Below are 19,126 nucleotides of genomic sequence, written 5' to 3' on the forward strand. Positions count from 1 at the left end.
CTCTAATGATGTCACTTGTTTAACTCATTTCCTCGTGTCTACATAATAGCTCAAATCAATTCAAACACATTGTTGAATAATATTTGAATGATGCATCTTTTGTTCTCATCAAAATTTCAACATTATTGCTAATTATGTATTAAGGTAATTTCCATCACACAACTATTCGTTCTAATCTAAATATGAATTAAAGCAAACGCATGCGTTTTCGCTTCCGACTAATCAAATGACGGGCTGCCAAATAACTTGTCATTGAATATTTTATTTGCAAATGAAGTATTAATAACTCAGAGTCCGTAAAAATATACATTTTTTTTACTTGTAGAGGGACATATTTACAAGAATGGATCTTTTCGGAAATGAACAAACGGGTTACAAAACTCAAAATGAATGCAACAGCAAAAAGAAAGATGAGAATGTTCCTTTCTTCTTACAGTACCCGATTGTGACTCACGGCCAAATACAGGCCCCAAGTCCCCACATTCAAATAAACCAACAAAAATAATTGAACAGATGGAAACAGTTCATGTAAAATAAAATCAACGTGACATGAAAAATCCAAACAAAAACCCAAACTTACATAGAGGATCTGGTCATATTTACACTTACATATTCAACCGAATGCAGGTATGAACACAGAAGCAAAGCATTCCCAATATCTGACCTGTAGGCCATAACATGCAATCCCTTTGCTTTCCCAATGGAAAAGAATCCCCCTTTCCAAGTAACACAAACTGCTACAACTTCTAAGAGGAGTCAAAGGAGCCTTTCTGAGACGTCTGCCAGTACTTTTGATAACCACGTTGGATAACAATGATCGGTTACACATACAGTCAATACATTTTTAAATTGGTGCTCAATTTCATAACCCATTGCAGATGTACTTTGAAGGTTTCCCAGGTCTGAACTTCCATTCAGAGGAGAATGCCCGTATGCAACGTGAGCATCACTTCAAAATGTGCGCTGATAGTTTATAAATACTCTACTATGAAGGCTCTTTAGAAGTATTGAGTAATAATGAACGCTACCAAAGATTAGTTGTGTGAGAAAGTGGACCAGGCTTGTCTTGTTGCAGGAGAAATGCATTCGAACGCTCAGAAAACAAACCAAAAGCCGAATAAAAAAACAGCCGGAAGAGGAGTCGCACACTTAAATGTTTGAATAAAATAAACATACTACAATGTCTGTGTTCTGAACCCATGTGAGCTCTCTATGTATACTTTTAAGACATCTAAGGGCATGTTCACACTTGCCGTCTTTTTTGACAAGAAAATGTTGAAGTTAAAAACAGCTGCCATTTCGGATGGCATTTTTTCCCACGCTTGATCTTGCTCGACCAATCACCTTCTGCACATGCTGTTCTTGTTGTTATGGAAACGACAGATCTTGCTACTGGCTTTTCATTGGTCAGCTGTCAAAAAGGTAGGCGTATTTTTTTCCGAAAAGTTGAACTTTTTCAACTTGAAAAGACGCTCTGAGCTGCAGAAAAAGACGCCGGCCGTGGCGTAAAAAAACCTGCTTGGGACGTTTTTGAAAACACGGTTTACTACATAGGACTATAATGTAAAACAGACGCTGGCAGCTTCAAAAAAGTCGCCAAGTGTGAACATAGCTTTAGGTGTGTTTCAAACCTTTAACGTGGCCAAATTCCAAGGTAGCAGCACATTTATTGGTTGCGTACTGTAACTCTCTCAGCAATCCCATAATGCCTTGCAACAGACTAAGTGAGAATTTTTTTGATATAATTTGATTTTTGATATAATCTATAAAATATAAATGATTCAATACTGAAAATTTTATAAAACTTGAATCTTCTGCCTTTTTGTCTTTTCTGAAGTCTAAAGGGTCTGCATGCCACCATTTGAAATATTGCAAGGGAATTCATATCTTCTGAGAAGGCTTAGAAGACAGCTCACTTGGATTCGGAACGCAGCACTCAGACGAAGAATTGACCCAATTTGAGGGGTTCTGGGAGAGTACAAACCCACACTCAAATCATCCTCGTTTCAGTTCGGAGGTAAGGATGCTAGACAACCTCTGTGAGGTTTGGAAGCGAAGCGCCCTGTGTTCCTTGCCCTTACACTTTCCATCATTCACTCCCCACATTGTGTGACAGGCCATCCATCATACTTGCTGACAACAGTCCACCCAGCAACTCCTGGAGTATGCGACTCTAGAGAACGTGCCAATTTATGAGGTTGTGTCAGCCGGTGTACACTTGGGGAGAGATGTAGCTCTATGTATACCGAACACAATCATAGGGGAAGCTAAGATCCCCAATGAGAATTGGTTGCGAATGTAAAGCGCAAATGTGTGTATGAGGATGGATTGTTTGTGGGTAATTGCGTCTTATACTTCCTCGTATCTTATGGCTTTTGCTCTCTTAGATATTTTCTTAAGGTCCATTAGTGGCAGATATACAAGTAGCCATAAAGAATGAAATTATTCTACTCATTAAAGGGAGCTTAGCGGGTCGGGGGTACCGTGACCAATTATTACTTCCAGAAAATGCATAATACCTCATCTACATCTTTATTACGGCCTATAACCCCAATCTTCAACCCATAACTTAAAGAATATCGTGTGCATATATTTATCTGTATGTACAATATAAAACAACATCATGACTACATAGTGTATATCATTTGTGTGGCTGTCTATGACTGCCTCTTTGTGCCAGAACGTTCTCTCTTCGCCGACTTTACACGTGGCTTCCAGGACATCCATTTTTCGGCATGTGAAGGAATAAAAGAGGGAACAAGTTAATGTGAAGGCACACAAAACAGGCAACTTGTCCATTTCAAATCTCAAAAATGCATCGAGCGAGGCCTTCCCGAGGGTGCGGAGACACAGCTAATGGAGAAGGTTTTGACAGCGCTCGGCAGACGAAGCCACGGGGCGTGTGACACAAAAAGGCAGCCATATTGAGACAGTCCTAGGAGAGCGTACCACGGTGCGTACGCGAACCAGCACCCGCGTCCCACGCGAGCACTATTTTGCCCATACTCTGTACAGAAGTCCTTTCAAACAGTACTGTGAGATTATATTCAAAGTTACTTGTGCCTCATATGTTATCATGTACTACCGCTGGGTATTCTAGAAAAGAAGGACAAAAATAAATAAAAGCATCTTTGCCTTACACACATTCATAGTATTCAATAACAGATTTTGGTTTCAGTATCATCGTAAATAAAGCTGCATGTGATACAAACTGAAGCGATGCTGTTTAATAAACAGTGAGGATGAATCCAGACCACAGACTTTCTGTCACGCGTTCCTGTATATACACATTTGACTGCAAATATTTGTTAAAGAGTGCAGAGCCGTAGGGAATTCACAAGGAATGAAACATATTGACATTTATTTCGCACCGCCTGCGTTGTTTCCAGCAGTTCACTTATGCAAATCGAGTAATGACACAAATGTGCCCTCCAAAAAAGGGCTGAATGAAATTTGCACAGCGCAGTTGTGCCGACTGGTTCTTAGTGGCAGGTTGTAGAAGATGCCACAAACCATTGCCATCTGGTATGCTTTGCTGGCATGTTACTACTGTATGTGTGGCATGTCAAGATATGCCTTTAATTGTAATGCTCGTCTCCATCATTTGGTGATTAGATGAATTACAGATGCCATGATTGCCACAATTGAGTTTTCAGAATAAGGTGCAGAATCTAAATGAAAAGAATGACAATGACTTGAATAAAATATGCGTGGCGCCAGCGAAGACAGCACCTGGCTCACAAATGCTGATGGTTTTATAGTACTGCAGGCAAAAGAGCAACCATTTAGCAAACATGTAGTCCTTCAGTGCCACTGCATCTCAAACACGTCTCATTTGTGTCTCCATGTGCTGGAATGTCCATCAGAAAGTCCCTCATTCCATCCGCCCAGCGTTTGCTTTCTCATTGGAGGTTTTAGACGTTAATCAGATTGCTTTAGATTTTGATGTCTGGGGGAAGCTGCACTGCATTCTGGGAAACACTGAACGTGATGGACTGGAAGTTCGTACTTTTGCAGCTGCCAACAACAAACTCTCAGATAATATCCTTTATTTCTCTTCAGACGGTGAGCCGGCTGCTCCTTTATCGCCTCTACATCGTGTTTCATAAACCCAGCCTGCCCTTGGTCCTTTAGCCTCTGCGATTCAATAAATAAATAAACTGCACTTGGGGAAATCTTTCCACCCCACTGGCCACAACGCTTCCAAAGCCTTCGTGAGTTTAAAAAGAGAAATAACATAATGAAAAAAGGCCTGCGCAGTGAGATCAAAAGAAAGACAAATGAGACGAAACATTTGTGTTCCTCATTTCCTCTCTTCTTATTTTCTATTATACTTCAGAAGGGGGCAAGCACTTTGTATTTTCCCTTATAAATATGCATTCAACTTTTTAGCTTATGATTTTGTTTTGAATTACATCCTTTAGTTACGCTTTTATTTATAGTTTCTTTTTTAAAGTGTGTATTTTTCCCAAATCATAGGTGCAACTTTTGGAGTCACTGTGGGTTTCCCGTATAGATGCCCGCAGCAGGCTGTGTTTCGTCTCTCTACACTGTCTGGAAGGCCTTGCTTTGGGCGGGCACCATGACTCCGGCGGGAATGGCCATGCCTACTGGAGGGTTGGGGGGTCGGAATTTTGGGGTGACAGGGGGTTCGGGGGTCTTGGGCACCACATGCGTGTAGGCCGGGGGAGACTGGGGAAACACGTGGGGCTGTCCGTTCTCCTTGAGGGCGGCGACCGCGGGTGGTCGCGGGCGTTGGCTTCGGGGCCCGCTGTTGTGCACCATGGACTGCGTGGAGGAAGCACCAGAGCGCGAGCTGCCGGAGCGAGAAGAGGAGAGGGAGTTGGGCTTCACTAGTTTGGATTTAGGAGCTTCGGCATCCTCCCTGCAAAAACACATAGATTAATAGATTAGACATCGTTTCTTTACTTTAAAGTCATAATGACATTTTTATTTATGCGTGAGAATTTGATTGGTCCGTGAAAGGTAGGGGAGGAAGAAGTGTGCATAATTCAGGGGTACGGCTACATACTGTACATAATACTGTATATATGCCGCAGTTAATCTAGGAAAGTGGTACCACAAAACCAAAATTAATACGGATCATGCATAAAACATAAAACACAAAGCACAGACTCACCTGATCTCATTAGGAGTCTCCTCCTCTTCATATTTCTTTTTCTCCTTCTTGCGGAAGACGAGCCAGATGATGAGAAGGAGAAGCAGGACGCCGAACGAAACGCCAACCACTGCGCCAGCCACCACACCCATACCCCTCACATCTACACACACACAGAAAGAGACACATTCACATGATCAAATTAAATACAAAAATACAGTAATTCTTAAAATAGTGGTGCATAATTTAACAATTTACATTTGAGAGATTTTGTCTTTGTTTGAAAGTTATATTAGCAGGGAGACCATGTGGTAGTTACTAGGGATGTAACAATATCAAAATCTCACTGTAGGATTATACATCGGTGTAAATATTTATTGCAGTATTTAAAACGACAACTGATGACTTGGAAACGTGCCATAAGCATCCTCTTTTCTTTATCTTATAATTATAACTGTTGCTTAGTACGAGCTATAAGATATGTCAAATGACCTAAAAATCCATTTTATAAAATAAAATAATTGCACCAGATTGACCCTGACAAAGGTAACATCTATTATTTTCTAAACATTCTCTATGTTAGGCCCGGAAGACCTATCGTTTCATACAGTCATGTGACCATGATAATATTGAGATAATTTTGCTATTGCGATAACAATATTGTTACATCCCTAGTAGTTACACTTTATTAAAGTCCTTATGAGATATCTAGAGAATGAAACTGAATTAGTAAACTACATTAAACAAAATTAAACTTCGCCAGCCACAATGGCAGAATGCCTCTTTCACATCAATTCTTTTCACTTCCTGTGATGTGACAGAAGAGCGCTGGACCAAGTGCAGAGCAGTTGTCAGATGTTTATAGAACTCTCTGTATCTTTCCTCTGGTGAGCATTAAATTCTTCAGCTTCTTCCAAAACCATTACACACAACACTGAGGAATGGCCATTTGAGCAAGACCAGTGACAAACTCAGGCTCTCTATTGTTCTCAGTGTTCAATTCGGAGTGTGTGTGTGTGAGTAAGACAAATTTTCCAAAAAAACAAAAACAATGGTTTATATTCAAATGAAAAACAGTAAAAACAAACAAAATATAAAAATATACAAATAAAGAAAGAAAGAAATCCCTGTGCTGTGTGGAAACCATCTCCATCCATCACACTGAGACAATACCTTCAAGCTAAAAGCGCCACCACTGGCTGATCTCACATCAGTGTATTATAATCGCAGCACTAATGATACGCAACTGAAGGCTGACCGGAGCTGAACTTACATTGCATTGTGACCTCGATGATGCAGTTCTCCTCTCCCACATCATTGCTGGCGGTGCACCTGTAGACCCCCGAGCTGTCCTGTGTCAAGTTTCTCAAGGTCACGATCTCTGGGTTCTTCAGATCTGAATATGAGGGAAGCAGAATTCGATTTTTTTTGTCATTACAATCAATCAAACTAAAATCTATACATGATATTTACCCATAATACCCACACGTGACCCTGCCTGTAAAACACACAGTTTTCTACATTATATAATCCTACTGTATAATATAAAGATTATTCAGTGAAAATATAATCTTGATGTCTTTAATATTGATTGAGTAATTTCAAAGATTGAAATCAATGTTAAGGAAGCCATGCTATTTTGTATTTTTGTGTGAAATAATACCATGCAGTGTCATATTATATTATTTTGCATTATGTTATTTATCATAATTGAGTACGATATGTCAAAACCTATCATATAAACGATTCTTCAAATATTATGATTCGATTATGCAAATTTAGCCTGGATTTCACAAGACAGGGTCACATATCCATCCACGCACCTGCTTTAGGTGAGTATTTAACAGAAATGTTTGATTTATTATGTACACTGCCCTATTTATTGTCATTTATTATCATCAGATTTGAGGATAGCAATTTTTGGTTCTCAGAATGTCCCTGGAACGTTAGTTTTTTGTTCCTAGCACACTATTTTTTAACTTCTTTAGCTCTGTTTTTGTCATCCAGCAAAGTTTGTTTTACGAAATTAGAATGTTAGTTTTTTGGTTACCGAAATGTTCCTCTATAAGCGTTTTAAGAAACCAAAAGTTAAAAATAGCCACCAGGGAACATTTTGTTTACGTTTTTTAGCTTAACTAAAGAAACAAATGAAGTGTTTAGTTCCAAAATGAGATTTGTTAATTTTCAAAAATCATGTTTTTTATTATGTAATCATGTTTTTATTGTGTTTTATTGTATTAGCTGTATTTTTGTTTTGTTACTATGGCTTAAATCAAAACAAACCAACTGCAGTTTGATTGATATTAATTGGAATGCACAATAAAAAAACAAGATTTTTGAACAATTTTAAAAACAGAGTTTATCATTTTGGAACGAAACTCTTCAAATATTTCATACAGTATATGTTTGGGGGAACATTCTGTGTTTGCAGGGCAATTACTTTAGCATGTAGGCTGATTTAAAGCTATTTTTTACCTTCTATTACATTTCCTCCAGATTTCCTCTAGCCAGTAAGGTATTACACAAAAAATGTATAGCCTTTCTTTTTCCAGTGCACTGTGTTATGCTTAAGAACACAATTTAAGGGCCGGTGCCTATGAAGCGACTTCAGGGTAAGAGTCTCACTCAAAACCACAATGCTGATGAAGCAGGATTATGGTATTAGTAACACAGCTCCAGCTTCAGCTCTGAGCCTGCAAGACAGTGTCAGCAGACCAGATCTTCAGCTATCGTGGTCCTGTTACCCTTATTTTACCACTTCTTTTACAGCACTACTTCACCGACTTCGAATCAAACAGAGTGTTATTTAAAGCCTGTGTGTCTGTGCCTGTGTCTATGTAAACAAATGAATGTGTGTGTCATTATGATACACAGCTCTACTGGAACTCCAGCACATGAGATGGACAGTAACTGTTTTTTTTCTTCTCTGGACCGTGAGGAAGTGCTTGTGTCTGCATCAGTGGCCCATGATGGAGGAGGACGCACTGAGCATGCTCAGAATCCCTCTCGCACTTTCATCATCGCGAGCCACTAGGACCGTTTACTCATCCACTATGTGCTGTGAATTCTGGGAGTGGTGAAATGTTCACCGGCCAAGGCAAGCTAATTAGAGCGAGCAGGTGTTCATTGATAAGGGTGGTTGACTGTTGAGTTTGGGCGAGGGTACGGTCCAACTCATCTGCGGCACTGCATACAGCTAAATAGATTGTATAACAATATGGGACTCGGAGGAGCTGGTGTGTGCTAGAGGAATCATCCTGAAACAGTGCTTGAACATTGTTTGATATTCTCTGTCCCATCTGCGGCTGCTAGACTCTAAATCGCATTTGTTAGGACTTGGTCTATTGTCCAAGAAGAACTGAGTAAGATTGCATTGTGAGGTATAAATGACCAATGATTATTAAACATTATTAAACTCCTTTGGTGTCCCTGTACTTGTCTCTTCTCATTGCGTCGCGGTCAGCAGTAGAAACAATGCTAAACGCAAAAAGTTAAATGCAACTATGTATAATAATGCATAGTTACAGTAAGATAAATCAGTGTTTGAAATAGGAGAACATACTCTATTAACTTTTGTTGACATCTAAGGCGACATCATAAAAGAATACAACCCGGACTATATCAAATAAAAACATTGTACTCAGCACAATATGTTTTGTGTATATTATGAATAATCATAAAATTCCATGTTATTTACTTGTGTAAATGTCAAATCTGCGAATCCATTGGAGAATCACTGGTCTAGACATTTAGTTCTCGCTTAGCCCATAACCATCTGATGAATATTGTATGCTAATCTCAACAGAGTGGTTTTAATCTCATTGCCTGGCTGCAACGCAAATTCTGACACTGACGAAAACTTTTTAGGTTCTTATCAAAGTTTTAATGAGTTACTGTATGAGGCTGCTATGATCAGCACTTCTGAAGGAGATGTAGGTTTGCAAAGGTTTGTAAATTCAGGATATGATCTTTAAAAAATATTCAAGTTTTAGTGGGGTTTTTTTTGGTTTGAGGTATTTATGAGATAAAATATAGATGGTTTCAGCGGCAACAACAAAGAAAAGTTATGTGGCCTTCCACGTAACGTACAAGATGTAACTTCCGGTAGAAATCCTCAAAGAATCAATAACTGTTGTGTAGTTGTAATTTAATACAATTATTATGCAATAAAATTTAATATAAATTGAATATTCAAATCCAACAAAAAATCTATTTAAATTAAATATAAAATAAGTAAGGGATAATGTATAGGCAGCCGGTTGTTATCGCAGAAATAAGCCCCGACAGTGTGATCAGGACCCGACGCGAAGCGGAGGCTACTTGCCACATAAGAAAAAAACTGGACATAAAAGGTGAATTTGAAATATTTGATGAGCTCATTTTTACTGAATGCAGACCTTCCGTGAGGAAAAGCTGTTTAGTTTCGGTTTTAAAGTAAGAAACGATGTTCAAACGTCACGAACAGGCAAATTGATTTAATCATTTGTAAATATAATGTCATATATATTATTAAAAGACATATTAATAATTAATTTTTGTGTAATATTAAACTGTCCCTCTCAAAATGATTTGCAGCATCTGGGTTACAGGGTGTTATTAGTTTTGAGCGGTTGTTATTTGAAAATAACAACCCTTGGAATGTCGCGACTGGCCAATCAGAATCAAGCATTCAAATGAGCCGTGTAATAAGTAAGGGATAATGTATAGGCAGCCGGTTGTTATCGCAGAAATAAGCCCCGACAGTGTGATCAGGACTGACGCGATGCGGTCGCTTATTACACGGCTACTTGCCACATGAGAAAAAAACTGGACATGAAATGTGAATTTGAAATATTTTATTAGCTCATTTTTACTGAATGCAGACCTTGCGCGAGGAAAAGCTGTTTACTTTCGGTTTTAAGGTAAGAAGCGACGTTCAAATGTCACGAACATTCAATTTGGTTTAATCGTTTGTAAATATAATGTCATGTATGTGATTAAAAGACATATTTACATTTAATTTTGTGTAATATTAAACTGCACCTGTCAAAATGATTTGCAGCATGCGGGTTGCTGGGTGTTATCGTTTCGAGCGGTTGTTATCTGAGAATAATCAGAATCAAGTATTCCAGAGCGCCGTGTAATAAATTGTTATATTATAACCAAACACAAACAAAAAGTTTACTTCGGGCCAGGTGCGAAGCATCCAATGAAACCATCTATACACCTGAGTTATGTTATTGGTGACAAGACTAATAAAATGAATGTCTTGGCCTTACCAATGAGGGCGAGGGGAGGTAGTTTCCCCACACTCTTGCCCTTATCCAGAACTCTCTCCCATTTGTAGTTGATGGGGTCAGATCCATCAGAGGACTTGCAGCTCAGTTTCACATCACTGCCCTCCAGCAGCCTGCCCTCCATCCAGCACCGGGGCTTTGAGGGTTTCACTGGAAATGAGACAGCAAGAATGTGTGTTAATGTCACATGTTATTTTCACTCAAACTATGCGGTTTATTAGTTGTGTTTTCATCAGGAATCGAACCCAAGCCTTTCGTTATGCATGTTTTTTAATGGTCATAGTTGCAGTTGTGTAATTCTGTCATCGTTTCCTCACCCTTATGTCATTCAAAAGCTTTATGTGACTCTTTCTTCTGCGAAACACCAAAGCAGATATTTTGAGAAATGTCTCTGTGGTTTTGTGTCCAAACAATGGAAGTCAATGGGAGCCAATGTTGTTTGGTTACCAACGTTCTTCAAAATATCTTTATTTTCCAAGGCTGGAATAACACAAGGGTGAGCTTTCTTCTTTTAAGTAAAACTTTTTTTAAATGACAGATGAAGTTGCATCAAACTTGTATAAACAGCACATTGGCATTTTTATTGATGAACTCAAAGAGACAATAAATCAAAGGTCTGACATTTGGGGGGCGAGGGTCAGGACTCCCATCTGACCTAACACAGCAGATCTAAACTGACAGAGAAGTCAAATAACAGACCCCCCGGCCCCAAATCAGTTACCAACTGGCCTCCAAACAGTCCCACTGGTATCTTGCATACCCAAGCATTGCTCAAAATTGTCGGGTCTGAATGACAGCTAAGAGACAGACTGTGACCCCTGTCGACCCTTGCTGACCCTCTCAATAAACACACAAACACACCAAGAAATAAAATCACTATTTTAAGTCAACAGTCCCTCAATACAGTTGACGCCATGGCTTAGCGGCTAACACGTTGTGCTGTGTTCGCAAGTGGCTCAGATCCCCCCAGATCCTTCTTCCCTGTCATATCTCATTCTCTCTGCCTTTCGATAAAGTGGCAAACTACAGGCTGAAAATAACAAAATAATCTCAACACTAACTCGCTGTAATGTGTTTATATAGAGGCAGGGAGAAAAGATCAAAGTAAAGGAGAGAAAGAGATGGGAGGGCGGCGGGGGGATTATGGGAAGGCAGAATTCAGCTAATCTGCTTTGATATGTTAATAAATTAAAGAAATTCCAGCGTGGATGCCTGATTTACATCAATCCGTCCACGCTTTCTCTCTTTCGCAACGTCACATCAATTTTCAGGCCCTTTGTGGTTAGCATGCTAATCTAGCAATACAACTATTTTGGAAATACATTGAAGAATTGCGATACAGCTTCGAACTGCTGACCTATGAACCAAAGACCAACCAAATAAGTAAGCCAGAGATGATTTAAAGTATAAAGAAACCTCTTTGTTTCCATCACTTCTCCTTGCTGAGCGTTGCAGAGTCATATATATTGCGTCTGAATGGCATTTTGGAATCTCTGCCGTCTAATAATGGAAACTACAGCGCAAAATATCGAAGCTCATCTGAAGCTCATTTGTGATGACAGTGAACTGTTGGGGTAGAAGAAGAGAAATCACATACGGTACGTTCCTAATTCCGTCTCTTGTGTTTTTTAAAGTTGGAGCTCAATCAATGCTCTCTCCTCCCACTGTTTCATATTAACGTCCGCTTGCATTACCATCCCAAGTGAAATGAACTTCGCCAGCCACCAGTTTCTGGTCCGTTATGCAACAAATCATATTTCTAGATTACGTCAATAACTGAGAAATTGCATAATTTGAATGATGGTGAAATTGAATCACAGTAAGACTGGCAGATAGAGGAAATGGTTCCTGGAAGACGGGAGCTCCAGGGGCCTTACCCAGCACGATGAGGTTGACTTGGCTCCAGTGGTATTTGCCACCTGTTTTGACCTTGCAGTGGTATTCTCCAGAGTCCGTCAGCTGAAGATCGCCGATAAGGAGAGAGGCATCTCCGTTTAGGTAGTCGCCTGCGAAGGACAGCCGGCTGGCAGGGTTGTCATTGATATAGACCTCGTTGTTGAAGAATGTGATGATCTAAAATATAACAGAGAAAGAGAGATTTCATTAAAATATAGATGAAAAATGGGACAGTCAGACAAACCTTATGTAGGATGCAGTACATTTTTTTCTGACAGAAAAAAAAAAAAAATTCTGACAGATATGATATTTTCTTTCAGGTCTGGAATGACATGACGTTGAACTATCCCTTTAAGTAAAACTTCTTAAAGAGATAGTTCACCCAAAAATGAAAATTCTGTCATATTTTTTCACCCTCTTGTCATTTCAAACATGTATGACTTTCTTTCTTCAGCAGAACACAAAAAAAGATTATTTGAAGAATGTTGGTAACCAAACAACGGTGGTACCCATTCACTTCTAATGTATGGACACAAAACCAATGCAAGTCAATGGGTACCGCAGTTGTTCAGTTACCAACATTCTTTAAAACATCTTCTTTTGTAGTCTGTGAAAGTCATGCAGGTTTGAAAGAATTTTCGTTTTTGGATGAACTATCACTTTAAGTAAAACAATATTTTTCTATTGTAACAATAGATGTTGCAAGACATCAGGGCTGCGTTTCCCGATAATGTTGTCTCTTAGCGTGCTATGGAGACTCTAAAGGTATATCTTAACTACAGGTATAGCTTTTCTACGTGTGTTTCCCGAACTATACTTTAGGAGGTTACTATACGTGCCACGTTACCAGGTGCTGTCCATGGCGGTGGTGCTGAATTAAAGGATATCGATCGTTCAACAATCAATTATTCACGCTATACAGAGACTGCTTTATGTGAGATAGTGGCGTTCTTTATAAAATAAGCATGTTAGAAATAGTTGAGGTTGCATTTATTAGGACTCATAGGATAAAAACCAAATTACAAACTAAATCCAACCATGGATTTGATTTAATTGTGAAATGAGTGTGCGAACCCGCAATCTCATGCCCAAATGTCTCAACCCGCTACACTAACTGGCAGTAGGGTCATTTATATCAAAGGTTGGATGCAAGGAGGATCACGCAAAGCCGATTGCTGTTGCGGTGCATTAAAAAAGTGTATTCCAGCAACTAACAATTAGACTTGTATAGTTCACACGTTTATTGTGCTTGCACACTGGATGCGCAAGTTGCGCGTTTACAATATCAAGAGGAATAATACAAACAAGTATGCCATAATTGTGCAGCCCAAAAATGAGGTATTTTGATAATGCAATTAAACGTATTCATTCGAAAAAAATAAAAAGTTATGAATGTGTGTTTTTTCCCTATTTTCTCATTTAATAGTGTGCCATGAGATATATACCTGTGTTTGGGAACCCCTGGTTTATATTATCATAATATATGTTGCTATAGTGTCTTTATTTACTCAATAAAAGTGCAGAACGCGGAACATATAATCAACAGCTATAGCAGGAAAGACACCTGAATTTAGGGGCTGCTCCGTTGAGTTTGTCTTGAGTTAGACCAACAAGATCTAAAAGCTGGTGAATTTGCTGCCGTGGCAGGTAAACTTTTATTTTCTATAATTACACCTGCAGCATAAATTGTAGCAGGTTTTCACTGATAAAATGCACATACTGTCACGGTATGTGTAGGGAGAACCCAAATGCAGGCAACCAGAGGTGAAGGGTTAACCCCTTCACCTCTGGCTGCCTGCATTTAGGTTCTCCCTACACATACCGTGACATAACGAACGAGCCACAACCGAACCCAGCAGGCAGCATGGCCGACTCCCAGCGATCCTGCCTAACCCACCGCCTTTTCGGGATCCGCCAGGGGAGCCGGGTTGTCATGGACTACGCGGACGAATTCCTGGACGCGGCAGCAGAGTGGGTGTTCGGTGAGGAGGTGCTCGGCTTCATTTTTAATCGTGGCCTCACCGAACCCCTCTCCCCTAGCGAGATGCGGATGCTGGGTTCCCCCAGCTTCGACAACATGATCTGGATTTTGGCTGACCGGGACAACCCTGAGTCCATCGCATCATCCCGGGCATCCCTCCCACTGGCTACTGTGCCAGAGGGTCGCATCCTGGCCATCGCCACCTTGGGGGACTCAGCTCCTCCTCCCGCTAGCTCTGCAGAGCCTCCCACGACCCTCCGTGGCAAGCGGGGAAGGCGAGAATCCTGGGGGTCCACCTCCGAGGAGTCCCAGCCGGAGCCAGCCGTGCCTTTTGCCTCTTTTGGACAATGAACACGAGGGTATTATATAGGGTGACGAACAAAGGAAGATAACGACGGGCAGGTGAGGAACACAAGACACGGCAGGGAAGCAATATGGGAAACGAGAGGGGCGGGGCCAATGACGAGACACGAGAAAACACATGGAATGTCAAAAGATAAACACCCCATCGCTTTCTCACACAAGGGATCTGTCATGATCCTGCCACAAGACTAGAAAATCCTGAACAAGAAGGCAGGACCATGACACATACACTAAATTGCTCCGTGGATGGCGCCGTATTTGATTTAGCAAAAATATTCGCTGTATCTCAACTTCCTACCACAATCTTTCTCTGTAAATATACTCTAAATTCTTTGGTTTGCCAGCTGATGCACCTTTAGATAATATAATTAAAAAGCTAACAATCATCAGCGTGACAATTATATTCTTTGCATGAAGACACATCAAAATACCGGTGTATTTAACATTCTAATTTGATTTGTATGGACTTCGATGTAAATAAGACTCTTTTCACAGTGGCCACTAGCGGAGTGAGCTGTCAACAATGATAAGGTATAGCTAAGAGCGCTCCAGACCAACCTTCCGAATGTATGACTTACAGAAGGTATACTTAACTAAGAACGTTTCGGAAACAGATATTAACGATAAGGTACAGCTTAAGGTATAACATAAGAACGACGTAGCGATAAGAAGGTTTCGGGAAACGCGGCCCAGACCAGTATGTGTGTCAGTCCTGTAGAACAGCGTTTATAAAAAAAGCATTACAATAACCTAAAACAACTAGAAGTTATTTCTAAAACAAACAAAAAAAACTTTTTTAAAAGACATTTCTAGTAATATCAAGCTCAAGAATATTTTATTGTGTAGAATTAGTGAAGGGGGGGCTCAAATATTGTTGTGGATGATGGAGGGACGTTGAAGCAGGGGCGATTCTAGGTTTTCAATATTAGGGGGTCTCAGCCTCCAACGAGGATATATATATATATAAAATATATATATATATACATATATATATAGCCACTCTAAATAATAATTATAAATAATAACAGAACATCATCATGAATGATACATTTCTGTGCGCTACAATATCATCATGATCGTGTTCTAAAGTATGCCGTCATTGGAGTGAAGTGCCTTCATTTTGCTGGAGGTAACGTAAACAACAGAAGAATGTGCTAAATAACGCAGCCTAACGCTGTTTTCATAATAAGAGTTTTAAAGGGGACTATAAAGCGATCTCGAATTCTTGTACAGATTACATTATTACTCACAATATTTTAGGGGGGCTAGGCTAGAACTTTAGGGGGGCTTTAGCTCCCCTAAAAAGGGCCTAGCACCGCCACTGCGTTGAAGTCTAAAAGGTTGAGAACCACTGCCATAAGCTGAATAAGATGCATCTTATATCTACAAAATATAAATTGTTTTATTATTCAAGATTGTATTTCAGACAAACCAGCAGTGTTGAATGGATCTCAACCTCTTTGACTTCAGGGCTTCCCCCCAACTCACAATTTCTACCTAATGAAATATAGATCTTAGCATAGATATATGTATATTAAATAACCCAACACTGAAAAATATGTTGACTTTGTTTTAACTTATTTTAATGCTTGTTTTGTCTTGTTTTAAACCATTTTAAGTCACCTTGAGAAACAACTTTTTAATAAACTTTTACTAATTGAATATTTATTACTTTCACATGGGTTTATTTACAATAAGTATTCTTGAAATGCTTATTTAATTTAATCCTGTCTCCTGAAACAGTGAGTTATTTTCGCTGTAAAGGAACTTTAATTGTGCCGTATATCTTTTATCGACACACAAAAACTCACACAACGCTATTCCTCTTCAGCAAGCCTTACCGGCCGTGAGAAAGATGCTAAAGGGCTGTCACACACAAACACAGCTGCCAACACATGCACACACACAAACACAGTTTGATGGTGACAGCCACCTCGACGCCTGCAGTAAAGGACTAAACTCTGATGTCACTTCACATCAACACACCTGCGGTCTGGTCCACCTGCTGGAGCTGTCGCAAGTCACTGCTCACTTCATACACACAAAGACACACAACGCTCGCTGAAACTCATTTGCATCTCTCACAAAACATCTGTGATTCGCCCCGCATCGCTGACAGTCGTATCGCTGCGTTCTCTGTCATATTTATTTATTCATTTCGATTACAACTGACTTTAATGTTGCTTGAGAATAATCTTCAACATGTTTCGAGTAACATCTGAGTCACGGCATCTCAACGGTACTGTTATACTCTCTCACGTATACGACCCCTCAGAGTCTCCCGACATGTTACTAAACATGTTGTGACTAAATCTTGACAAGTCGACATTAACAGCATTTATCTGAACAAAGAAATGGCTTATTTATGACACTTAAATATTCCAAAAAATGTTTGTCGCAGATGATCGTCACGTCCCATCCTCCTGCGAGATCCTGTGGACTTAATTGATCATCCCAGCTCCAGCTCAGGCAATCTCCGTCAACAACCAAGAGCAAAGATGGACCCTTGTTATTTTAATACTAATACTAACTTTTGTTTGTTTTTGTCTTTCTTCCTGTTAAGCTGCTTTTCACAATGAAACATTGTGAAAAGCGCTGTATAAATAAAACTGAATTGAATTTTTTTGAGCCCTTTATTCATTAAGCCAATTGAAATCAAACCTCATCTGATTACGAGCACATCTGTGTTCACTTTCTAACAAAAGAGAGATCCTATATATGGAAGAATCATAAACCTTATCTCAATCAGATAATAAATCATTTAATCTGCAAGTATGGAGGCTGTGACTGACACAGATTGACCATCCCCTGATGAAGTACTGCGTGCCGCTACAGAAAAGTTGAATATCAACGTTTGAAGCTGTGTTAAAACAATGTTAGTTTCACAGAGGAAGATTCTCGGATAAGAAATCGCTCTGATCTGGTTGTGTTTACTGCATGTGAGACAAAGAGAAATGAGGGGAAGTGTCTGCTCAGAGCACGCGCGCGAGAGATAAAACAGAAGCATTAGACCTGTGATGCATGCAGGAGAGGCATTGCTAACACGTCTCCAACCATGAAACAGATCAGTCATTGTAACCTAAGTGTGACTGTTTCCATCACACACTGACACAACTGCCAAAAACTTGGGTGTTTACATTGTCTGAAAAGCATGTGGTGGTATGGGATTGCTAGGGTGGTTGCGTACTGGCCTAATGGCCTAATGAAAAAGAGCTCACTCCGAAGTTAAAGCCATTGCACATTGAATCTGAAATTTGAGTCACATTTACACACTGCCTCCGATATTTTCGTCCGTCATAAAAAGAATCGGACTGGGTTCGATTTTCTGCGTTTTTCGCATCCGTAGCAAGCATTTTGAGAGGAGTTTTGACACAATCCAGAGACACCGTACAAACGAGCGTACAAATACGTAAAATACGAAAAAACAAATACGAAAAAACGCATACGAAAATTTCGCACTGTATGTGCAAAGACCTTTACTATAATATTCTGGTCTCTGGATAGGGTGTGGGCTCCCTGTTTGTAGGTTTTGGAATTTTCTTACTTTTATATGTTTACAGTAGTTACTTTCAAAATATACTCTGGAACCAGCCTCTGAAGAAGAACATACCCAATCAGTCATGAGCAAATTTGCCAAGTAGAGTCCTTATGTCAAGATTTTGAAAGGCATTTTTGAGGAATTACATTATCGGTGATAGTTGAAAATACTAAGCCTATTAGCCACAACGTTTCTCTTAATCTATAGATTATAATAGAAAAGCACTAAGATTTCACGATGAAAACAGATTTGCACCTATAAATGCTAAAATAACCTTCAGTGTACAAACAATTGCAAAAGGAGGCCAAAGCAAAAATTACTTTTTTATTTTTAGTTTTCATGTTAATTTTACTTTAATTTCTTTTGTCTTTTTATTATTTCTTTGTTTATTTTATTCATTTTTATTTATTTTATTTGATTCATTTCATGCTTTTGTTATATAGCTATTAAATACATTTTTATTTTAGCTTAAGTTTAGTTTTTAATTTTCAGTTAACTGTGACTCATTTCATTTAAATGCTTTCTAGTTTTCGTTTAGTTTAGGTTTTTCAAATAATATCTAGGCTGATATTTAATCAGATTTCAATTCAAATAAATATTTCAATCGTTTTCCTAAATGATTCATCTCTAACCTTGAGATGAAGAGAGAAATGATAAAAATAAAAATTGAAAGATGAGAAATCTGAGATCTCTCACCACACGTTGTTTGACGTTAGGTTTCTGCAAGAGCCACTCGATGTCCAGCGTCTGCCCGTTCGACTGCCAGAATTGGTGATGGCAAGGCAACGTTGCGTTGTCCCCAACAACTCGCTTCATCTCGGTCTGAGCTCCAGCTGAGAGCAAGCTCAACAACACTGTAGACAAACACACAAGCAGAACATTATATAGGTATAGATTTAGATTTTAGATTTTTAGATTTTAGATTTTAGATTTTAGATTTAGATTTTAGATTT

General features: G+C 39.3%; 1 protein-coding gene across 1 annotated transcript in view; it reads right to left on the reverse strand.

Annotated features, from left to right (window-relative positions):
* Positions 1 to 19,126, reverse strand: part of clmpb (CXADR like membrane protein b) — a 78,763-nt gene continuing 59,637 nt past the window's right edge. The window contains exons 2-7 of the mRNA XM_057348370.1: positions 18,870 to 19,027; positions 12,273 to 12,468; positions 10,378 to 10,545; positions 6,393 to 6,515; positions 5,141 to 5,282; positions 1 to 4,885 (exon numbers count right to left, since the gene is read on the reverse strand). Of these exons, the coding sequence (XP_057204353.1) occupies positions 4,546 to 4,885; positions 5,141 to 5,282; positions 6,393 to 6,515; positions 10,378 to 10,545; positions 12,273 to 12,468; positions 18,870 to 19,027 (1,127 nt within the window). The 3' untranslated portion in view covers positions 1 to 4,545. The remainder of the gene's footprint in view (positions 4,886 to 5,140; positions 5,283 to 6,392; positions 6,516 to 10,377; positions 10,546 to 12,272; positions 12,469 to 18,869; positions 19,028 to 19,126) is intronic.

Source organism: Triplophysa rosa, linkage group LG12 (genome assembly GCF_024868665.1).
Source record: "Triplophysa rosa linkage group LG12, Trosa_1v2, whole genome shotgun sequence".
Lineage (NCBI taxonomy): Eukaryota > Metazoa > Chordata > Actinopteri > Cypriniformes > Nemacheilidae > Triplophysa > Triplophysa rosa.